Source organism: Aphidius gifuensis, linkage group LG3, assembly GCF_014905175.1.
Source record: "Aphidius gifuensis isolate YNYX2018 linkage group LG3, ASM1490517v1, whole genome shotgun sequence".
Lineage (NCBI taxonomy): Eukaryota > Metazoa > Arthropoda > Insecta > Hymenoptera > Braconidae > Aphidius > Aphidius gifuensis.
In genome coordinates this window covers 8,217,071-8,227,388 of record NC_057790.1, presented here as the reverse complement: position 1 = coordinate 8,227,388, position 10,318 = coordinate 8,217,071, and the positions used below count along the sequence as shown (strand labels likewise).

The 10,318-nt window shown below is 30.1% G+C and overlaps 1 protein-coding gene across 1 annotated transcript; it reads left to right on the top strand.

The window, feature by feature from the left end:
• Positions 1 to 4,726: 4,726 nt before the first annotated feature.
• LOC122851836 lies at positions 4,727 to 7,548 on the top strand. The gene is made up of 10 exons (XM_044151306.1): positions 4,727 to 5,012; positions 5,451 to 5,707; positions 5,800 to 5,886; positions 5,998 to 6,048; positions 6,167 to 6,427; positions 6,541 to 6,591; positions 6,710 to 6,886; positions 7,007 to 7,099; positions 7,216 to 7,266; positions 7,437 to 7,548. The coding sequence occupies exons 1-10, from the start codon at positions 4,774 to 4,776 to the stop codon at positions 7,469 to 7,471; spliced, it is 1,302 nt and encodes a 433-aa protein (XP_044007241.1). The 5' UTR covers positions 4,727 to 4,773; the 3' UTR covers positions 7,472 to 7,548.
• The last annotated feature ends 2,770 nt before the right edge of the window (positions 7,549 to 10,318 follow it).

The window sequence follows — 10,318 nt, the reverse complement described above, 5'->3', positions numbered from 1 at the left end:
TCCAAAAATTATGAAAAAAAAATTATTCATTTCCTCAACACCATTTAAAAGATATTAACTAATTACTTTTGAAATTTACGGGTTTCAGCCGGCTGAATTACATTGAAAATCTGGGGTAAGTTCCAATACCATCGTTCGGTTTTATTTTTCTAGCTCCATCCTCTTCTTTATTTCTTCTGGCTCAATCTTCCATCCTTCTCTGAAAAGAAATCTATGGTTTTGGAACTCCCCCCTGAATGTTTATTGCTGGACTAGTATTAGTGTCTGTAAATATAAGCCGCAGTGTTGCCGCAGACAAATTTGTGAATGTACCTCAAAAAATAGAAAAACGTACCTCCTGGCAAAAAAATGTACTTTTTTAAAAAAATGGCCGACAAGAGCTAGTCTATAGGAAATTTTATTGAAGCAAAAACAATAAAAACATCATTCATTTTTTTTTTAACGTTATTAGAAAAATTTTTAATATTTTTTTCAAAGTCTACAATAACAATGGTAATACTTGAGTATCGAATTATTTTTGAAAGAATAAGTCATTATATTTCTTGTGCTAAAAATAAACAAAAATAACAAAAAACATATACGGTAGCATTAATTAAGACTGTTATACAGTGTTTATATACATTTTACAGGGTTTACCTCCGTTTATATTGATGCGCGCATACTATACAATTTGATTAGCTCAAGAAATTTTTAAGAAAAAACGAAAACGTACTTCCAAAAAAAAAGGCGTACTTTTGTACTGGCGTTTCAAAAACGTACCTCGAAAAGTACAACTGTACCTCCTGCGGCAACACTGATAAGCCGGCAACACTCGCACAACTTAGGACGCATCAGTAAAGTGGAAAGATTTTAGGCATGAGAGGGCGCTATAATTTTTTTTTTTAATATAAGTTTATAAGCACCCTTGTGGACCCGAAAAGTCGCCCGATCATGCGATTTACATACAACCTTAAGCGTATACGCTAGGTCAAACTAGTTTTGCGCCGTGTGACTGAGCAAAATCTACTCGTTGGACTAAAAATTAATTAAATTTTTCTTTTTTCTATTTTGTGATTTTTTTTAACTTGCGTATAATTATATGTATTTCGTATGAATATAGGGGAGAGTGGGAGACTGACCCAAAACGGACGCCTTAAGAAAATAACAACTTGATATTTATATAATGTATTTTAATTGCATTTGTATCATGTCAAATGTAACAAAAAAATTTTTTTTTTACAAAAATGTCAAATTTATTAAAAAAAAAAATTCGTGTGAACAAATTTTTGATTTTTTTTTGAGAATTATTAATAAAAATAAGTAAATATATGAATGAAAATAAGTAATATTAATGAAAATAATTAAAAACTGAAAGATAATTACTATTATTACAAAACTGTTAGATACAAAATGCCGACATGAGTGAGTATGATCGTGATTTTTGAAGAGCTGTTTGGACTAGGAAGTGATGAAACAGTTTTCACCCGTTACCAAGAGGAGCAATTGGTTGAATACATTCAAGAAAATAAAACTTCACTATATGGTGTTGATCCAACAGCTCTCAAGTCGTTAGCTTGGCTACTGACTAAGGAAAACAACTGACCAAATTCATTTCCACGTGGTGCAGCAGGGACGAAGTGGATGCAAGGATTTCTCAGGCGTAATCCATCTTTGTTCTCGAGAAAACCTGAAGCTGTTTCTGCTGCACGTGCTAGAGGATTCAATCGTGTTGTGGTGCGGAAATGTTTATACAAATCAAAACTGGACCATCAGTACAAATTTCTTCAGCACCAAATTTGGAATGTGCATGAAACTCCAGCTTCAGCGGTTCCAAAAACAATGAGAAAGATCATCGGGTCAAAAGAACGGAAGCAAGTGGGCGTGAGAACATCTGGTGAACGGTCGAGGAATGTGACAGTGGAGTGCTGTGTCTCAGCAGCCGGAGAAAAACTTCCACCAGTTTTTGTATTTGCCAGGAAAAGAATGAATCAAGAGCTCATGGCAAATGCAGCTGATGGATCTTGAGGCATGGTCAGTGATACTGGCTGCATCAATTCTGAGTTGTTTGAAAGATAGATTATGTGGTTTATGACTCAAGTGAGGCCAACTTATGATGACCCAGTTTTACTGATTTTAGATAGTCACTTAAGTCATACCCGTAATTCAAAACTCCTCAGAATTTATCAGCAAAATCACTCGATCATGCTTTGTCTACCACCCCATACGACGCACAATTTACAACCCCTGGATGTCAGTGTCAACCTCCCAGTGTCAGTGTATCACTCTAGGGAAATATCACACTGGATGAGACAACATCCAGTGAAAAATATGAGTGAGAAAAATGTCCCAGAATAATTTTGCAGAGCTTGGGAACAAGCTGCAACAAAAGAAAACATTCTGGAGGGTTTTAAAAAATGTGGCTTCTGGCCTTATAAACCAAATGTGTTCACCGAAAGAGACTTTGTCTAAGTCTCTTGAGCTAAAGTCTCTGAAAGGCCACAGCAACCAACCACATCAAATAACACTGGTGATACCAACATACTTGATGAAGTCACCAGGATGTGCAGTGGCCTTTCAACCGTGTCTGTATCTAGTTCTGAAAAAAATAAAAAAGCTGAAAAAAAAAAACAAAGAACATGAAGAAGAAGAACAATAACAACAACAACAACAACATGACAAAAAAGCACAGTGTATCCAACGAATACATCAATATGAGAAGAAGGGAGACGGTAGGATTCAGGGTGCCACCATGGGATATAAGACCTTATCCAAGAGAAACGGATTTTTCCTCTAGAAAACGGTTGCTGGTGGCAAAACCGTAATCCTCATCGATGAGGATTACATCAGCGAATTAGAAGAGCAAAAAAAAGTGAAAGAAGAGAAAGAAAATAAAAAAAAAAGCAGAAAAAGAAGAAAATTGAATCAAACAAATGACGATAAATCTGTTGAAAAAAAAAAAAAGAAAAAGAAGATGATGATGGCGATATATCAGATGCAGCGTGTGGGCTTTGTCGCATTTTTTTTTCAACAGAGAAAAAAAAGAATGTTTTATGGATCCAGTGTGATGAATGCAACACCTGGTTCCATGGATCATGTGTAAATATAAAAAGAGCTAATAGTAAACATAATTTTTACTGTAATAATTGCAAGTAAATATTTAAATTGTTGATTAATATTTAAAAAAAAAGTTATTAATAATATTTGAATATTATTAAATATTAAATATTCATTTATGTTGATGCTAAAATTGTTACATTTGCTATTATTCTAACGATCAGTTGTTTCATAAATTAACGGAGATTGCTCCGTAAATATCTCCGGAAGTCTCAATTGCGTCGAAAATCTGGAGAAATTCTGGAGAAACCCGGAGGAATCTGGAAAAAATCCCAAGAGATTATTCCTACCAGGGGTATATGAGAAAATTGTTATAATAACTTTTCACAAAAAAAATAATATGACACAGAAAACAAACTGACAGTATAAGAATCACTGCAACGGAAAAAATAATGTATCGAAATTCACAATTAATTAAAAAGTTGATAATACAAAGCCTTTACAAGTAATGTCGAAAACGCTAGATCAGGCAAAAAACTTACCCTCGTACTCATGTCGGTTTTTTTTTGTTTTTCCACATATTTATTTTTCTTAGAAATTTTATAGAAATGAAGCAAACATATTCGCGTTCTCTCATGTTCCTTCTTCCTTTACTTGCGTTTTTTCTCTTTTTTACATTGTGACTTACAGTTTTTTTTTTTAATTTTTCGAAAAAAAAAAAAAATTAAACAATAAATTTTCGTATTTCAACATAAACACTGAAATAAATTTTTTTGTTATCTTTTTTATTTACTCTAGTGTAGATGTAAATTGTGGTAAAAAAAAAGTTTTTTTCTCGTCATGGAACACGACACTAAAATAATAATTACAAACTTTAAATATTGAAAAAAAAAAATTTTTCAATATTAAAAATTCATTTGATTTTCATCAATAATAAATCAATATGACAATTTTTTTATCAACATTATCTCGTGTGTGATCATTTGAAAGTTTTTTAATTTCAGTGACTATAAAAAACTCTAAAATACTGTGAATACATTAGCTTATGATAGGAACTAAAATCTCACATATTGTCACATCGGAATCAAAATACTATTCTTCACAAAAGTTATCTACAGTTAATGTTTTTATGTTAGTGTCTTTGACATTGCTCAGAATACGTTGTTATTAATGTTCATCTATATGTTTATGGGAACAATATATAACTTTTACATACCTTGTGACTATCAATAATTTCACATAGATTCTGAAATATATATCTGAAACAGTATATATATATTAATCAATACAAATCCATTAATGTATGATTATGATGTATACATATATCAATCACATCAAATAAGAATAAAAAGAAAATTTAAATTTAAAATTCATAAATAAATAAGATGGCGGACTCACATCCTGCACACCCTACGGTATTTTTGCGAACCTCAAAAATAAAAACATAGTGCACTAAAACTAAAAACAAAATGGACGATCACCTCTCTCTTACATTTTTAGGGTGAAACTTGCAGAAGAGGAAAATCGGACCGCGCAAGCGCGGGAATTCAATGTTACATACACATAGAAAATTTGCATGTGTGGTCACATGGGCTTGTAAATTCTCGTGATCTTCTCACTTCTGCCAGTTTCACCCTAAATTGATCAAGATTCCTGTGCCGTACGCAGTTCTTTTTGTGTGTCCGGTCTTGATTGTCCCGTTGTGTTGAATACAAAGGTTGAATATTATTACCGATTAACATGCCTTTGACAAATGATATGATGGAAAAATATAAATTAAAATCATTCGAATCAAGTGAAGAATATGATACTTGGTTGGAAAAAATTGACCACCATGAATATGGGAAACAAAAAACCGTGCTCGCTACTACAGCCAATAAAAAACGCAGTAAAGATAATAAAATTGACAATAAAATCCATTATTATCAGTGCATCAGATACTGTAAAGCGGGTGGATTGTCAAAATCTGGTGTCCACAAGTGAGTATTTTTTTAATTCTCTAATATTTTTTATTTACGCTCAAAAGATTGCATGAAAATTTTTAATTTAATATATTCTTTGAATTGAATGTTTTTTTTAATAAATAACAAGTGTTTTTACAATTAAAGAAAAAAAAAAACGGTTTTTGTGGGGAAAAAAGAGGCAACTGAATTCAAGGACGAAAAAAAAAAATTAACGGTTTTTGTGACGAAAAAAAAAACAACTGAATTCAAAGAAAAAAAAAAGCAGCAAAGAATAAGGGACAAAAGAAAAAAAAAAAACAACGGTGATATTTATTTCTAACTTCGGAGGATATGACATCATAAATTTTTTTTTTTTCCTTGAATTTCAATGTCTTTTTTTTCAACAGCAAAAACGTCACTAATTGTTTAAAGACACTTATCTACATATGTTTTTTTTTTCGTTGCTATTTTTAGAGGATCATGTACAGATTGCCCGGTAACACATAAAATTGTAGCCAGCAAAGATGGCAAATCGTTGATTTTTGATACAAAAGTTTGGAACTGGGAACATAACCATCAGAAAATTTATTCACAAATGAAAATAGAATACAACAAGAATAAAAAAAGTGTCAACGAAAATGGAACTGTTTCTAGAAAAAGAAAAAGATTGACACGAGTTGAACCAATGAGAACATGCTCTATAAAATTCATCAAGCTTGATCAACCAGAAGGTTATATATAAAATAAATGAATAAAATAGATTGAAAGTTAGTGTTCAAGAAAACTAACAGTAAATCTTAATTTTTTTTTTTTTTTAATTAAGGTTCAAGTAATCATGATGAAACTAAACCACCAGTTGTTGAAATGACCCCAAGTAAATCTGATGGAATGGAAACACCAGTTGTTGAAGGTAAATATTAAAAAAATAAAAAAAAAATTGACATTGTAAATTAAATTGAGAAAAAGTGAATGTGTCTCAGACACTAAAATAAAACGTAAATGTTTTTTTTTTCAACTTTAGGTTCAACTACAGATGATGAAACTGAACCACCAGTTGTCCCAATTGATACAGGTGAATGTTGAAAAATAACGAAATTTAATTAATTTTGCATTGTAGAATTGATTTAAAACATTGAAAGTTCAATTAAACACCAAAATAAAATGTATACATTTTTTTTTGTCAACTTTAGGCTCAACTCTTGATGATAAAAGCAAACAACCTGTTGTTCAATTGGCTGTGAGTAATGTTGTGAATCAACTAATGATGATGATGAATGAATCAACTAATAATGATAAAAGTAAACAACTTGGTGTTCAATTGACTGTGAGTAAACTTGACGGAATTGAACAACCAGTTGTTGAAAAAGATTTAAGTAATCATGATAAAACTGAACCACCAGTTGTTGAACAAGATTCAAGTAATCATGATGAAACTGAACCACCAGTTACAGGTTAAAAGAAAATTTTTTTAAAATTTTGATTTAACATTGTAAATTAAATTGAAAAAATTGAATGTATTTAAGACACTAATAAAAAATTTAAATGTTTTTTTTCTCAACTTTAGGTTCAACTAATGATGATGAAACTGAACCACCAGTTGTTCCAATTGTGACAGGTAAATGTGAAAAAAAAAGAATAAATCGATTTGAGATTGTAAAATTCATTTAAAACATTGTATGTTCAAGTAAACACCAAAATAAAATGTAAATAATTTTTTTTTTTTTCAATTTCAGGTTCAACTCTTGATGATAAAAGTAAACAACCTGTTGTTCAATCAACGTTAAGTAAAGTTGACGGAATTGAACAACCAGTTGTTGGAAAAGATTTAAGTAATCATGATAAAACTGAACCACAAGTCGTTGAAAAAGATTCAAGTAATCATGATAAAACTGAACCACCAGTTGTTACAGGTAAATGTTAAAAAAATTAAAAAAAAATTTTTCATTTGACATTATAAATTAAATTGAAAAAAAGTGAATGTGTTTGAGACACTAAAATAAAATGTAAATGTTTTTTTTTTTCAACTTAAGGTTCAACTGATAATGAAACTGAACCAATAGTTGTTGGAGTGACTCAAAGTAGACGTGATGAAATTGAACAACTTGTTGTTTCAATTAATATAGGTGAATACTAAAAAATAAAAAATTTGTGTCGATTTTCATTGATAAACAAACTTCAAAAAAATAAACGTTCAAAAAAAAAAAACTAATTGAAATTTTAATATTTTGGTAATCTCCAGGTTCAAGTAGGGGTATTGATATTGAAATAACAGTTGTTCCAAAAATAACAGGTAAATAATAAAAATTAGAAAATTTTATGATTTGACATAGTAAATTGAATTAGAAGAAAAGTAAATGTGTTCAAAAAGACACTGAATTTAAATACTCCTTTAATACTCTCTTTCTAGACTCTCGAGTGCTGAATGCCAGTTGATTAATGTTATTGTAATTTTTTTGTTAGGTTCTGTAAAAAAGGAATATAAAAAAAATACATGAAAAAACAAATATACAGCGATGCAGTGCCACGTGTTACACGTTCATCCACTACAAAAAAAAAATGATGCCAACTCGTGCATTTTCATCAAAATCTGAAAAACACTAAATACTCCTGAACTATTGAATAAATTAATATGAAAATTACATTCTGTGTGAATATTATTCAGTGTACTACTTTATATCCAGCATGTACCATAAACTTTCAGCGTTTTCTCCTCTAAGTTTCAGAACTGATTGAAAGTTTCTCTCATAAGAAATCATATTTTTCTATTTGAAATTTTTCCATATAAAAAAGAAAATAGCTGTCAATGCTATGGGAGGATACATCTCCCATACTATTATAAAAACGGATATTTTTTTGTTGAATCATTTCTTATAAACTTTAATAGATTTTAGGGTTTTTCTGTTTTAAATAACTCGATGGTCAATTATTTAATTGCTATTTTTTTACGAGCATGTTTCGTTTCATTCACGTATTTTTTTTATTTCTAGTAAGATATTGTTTTTTTTTAATTTTTGAATTAGCAGTCTTATGTTAAAGTATTACTGATTTTATTGGTTTTCGATTTTAGGATTTTGCAAAACTTTTTCCCCAGATGTCGCACGAACTATCGCAGACCGTGAATTTTGGTCAACCGTCAATTTTGGTACCCACTCTAGCCCAGTGACTTCATGACTACCTACATGAGTAGCCCCTCGTATTTTTGTTATGCATATAGGAATAAAATTTATTTATTCTAGTCAATCTATTTTTAAAATCGATAATACTAAAATACTTCGATGACAAAAAAAAAGCTATTGTCACCGAAGGTTGTTGATAATAAATAATTAACGAATATATTTTTTATAAACAGATATACTTCCTGATGTACCCTACAGAAAAGACACCATTGTTTTTAGAGCTTAGATTGAACAGTATATTCAAATAAACATCTTATTTGATTATCGTAAAAACCAAGGGTGTTTGAAAAAAAGGAAGTGAATAATTCGAAAAACAAAGCAACTAGAACGTACAGAGAATTTTCAATTGAACGAAAAAAAAATGCTGAGAAATATAAAACCATTAATTTGGACAACGCAAGTACTCGGTGCAAGTATCTTTAAAATTAGTGGTCGGAAACTTAAAATATCAAAGAACCAAATAATTTATATTACTGTGTTGTATATACTTAATGCAGCTCATTTGACGTATGCAGTATACTTGTCCTTAAATGATGATACATTAAATTTGAGAAAAAAAGTTTTCTCTCTCACGAGAACATTATTAGGCTTCATTTGTTCAACTGTTGATACCGTAATGACGATGACATTGAAAGATCACTTTAAATCAGCTTTGGAATGTTTACATGTTTATGATACTTCATCGAGATTTAATTTGAATTATTCAAAGCATGGAATACTGAATTATTCACAAATTGTTGTAATATTTATTGTAGCTTTTTGGTGTGTTGTTGGCTACGTTGTATCACAAATTAACAGAGCAAATGATTCATATTATTTTGCATTTAGTTATATACATTTCTACAGCAGTACAAGTCTTCAAATTTTTGTTTTTTGTGGATTGACGCTTCTAATTCATCAACGTTTCAAGCACTTGGGTCGTATGATTTTGCCGAAGAGTGTGTTACTCATATTTTAATCTACGAAGTCCATTATTTTCTAAATTAATTTTTTCACAAGATTTATAATTGTTACAATAAATTTTTGCAGACACAATGAGACTGGCGACCAACGAAATAGAAAGATTACCATACAATATAAAATTGCAAGATATTTGGTGGCTACATAGTAAATTAACAGATGCTGCTGAAAAAATAAATCATGTTTATTCAGTTCAAATTTTATTATGGATTTTTTCATTTTCGTTAAATTGTTTATCGAGAATTTATTCAATAATGAATGATCGTAATAGTAGTCCATTTACTATTTCACGGGATTCACTATGTCTAATTGGATGTTTTATCAACGTTTTCGTAATTATCATTGTTTGTCATTTGACTGGTCAGAAAGTAAGATTAGTAATGACTAATATAAATTACTTATAAGTACCCATAACTACTTCGTTAAAAAAAAAATCATTTCATGTTTTTTCAGGCGAATCATATTGCGAAAAAAATTTTTTCACCTACTTCAATTGTATTAATGAAAACTACTTTATCAAAGGTAATGTTTTTTTCATATTACTGGATCAAATTGAAGAATAGTTTCCTAATTGTTGATTTGTATTTTTCAGAGCGATGATGCAGCGATGGCGTATTTTTGTGTTAAAAAACTGCATTTTGTTGGTGCTTACGGTTTAATTCGTGTTCATCTTCCTCTTTTAATATCTGTAAGTTAAAGGTCATTGTTTCATTCTTTTTCAACAACTATAATAACTGTTTATTCTCAGATCGTCGGAGCAATGACAACGTATTTAGTTATACTGCACAAGCACTGATCAATGAATAATCTTATTTTCAACGTTTCATACCATTTAATCCACGAATGAATTTATATTTGTAATTATTTAACTCAGATAAATATATTAAACTTGAACAAAATGCTGCTTTCATATTTATTAAAAAAATATAGTTTCCTATGCAGAATATTAATTGATTCCAAAATTTTTTCTGATCTAGATCTAGCAAAATGTTTCCGGGGGTCCATGTCTTTGCTTCGGTCAAGATCTGAGCAAACAATAACAAACATAAAATTAAGCTCGGCTACCAGTACTCGGCTGATGCTCTCCAACATTTATTAATTTAATAAAAAATAAAAAAAAAGGTGAAGAAAGGATTTTATCACTTCGAAAATTGAAAAATCGCTGTTCTATTTAAACAGTTAACCATGGGCCATTGTCAATCGTAA

Bases quoted from the DNA above. Each gene is read 5' to 3' on its own strand.
- LOC122851836 (XM_044151306.1), top strand. From the start codon at position 4,774: ATGCCTTTGACAAATGATATGATGGAAAAATATAAATTAAAATCATTC. The intron at 5,708-5,799 runs GTTATATATAAA...TTTTTAATTAAG, and splicing joins CAAGCTTGATCAACCAGAAG to GTTCAAGTAATCATGATGAA. The intron at 6,887-7,006 runs GTAAATGTTAAA...TTTCAACTTAAG, and splicing joins TGAACCACCAGTTGTTACAG to GTTCAACTGATAATGAAACT.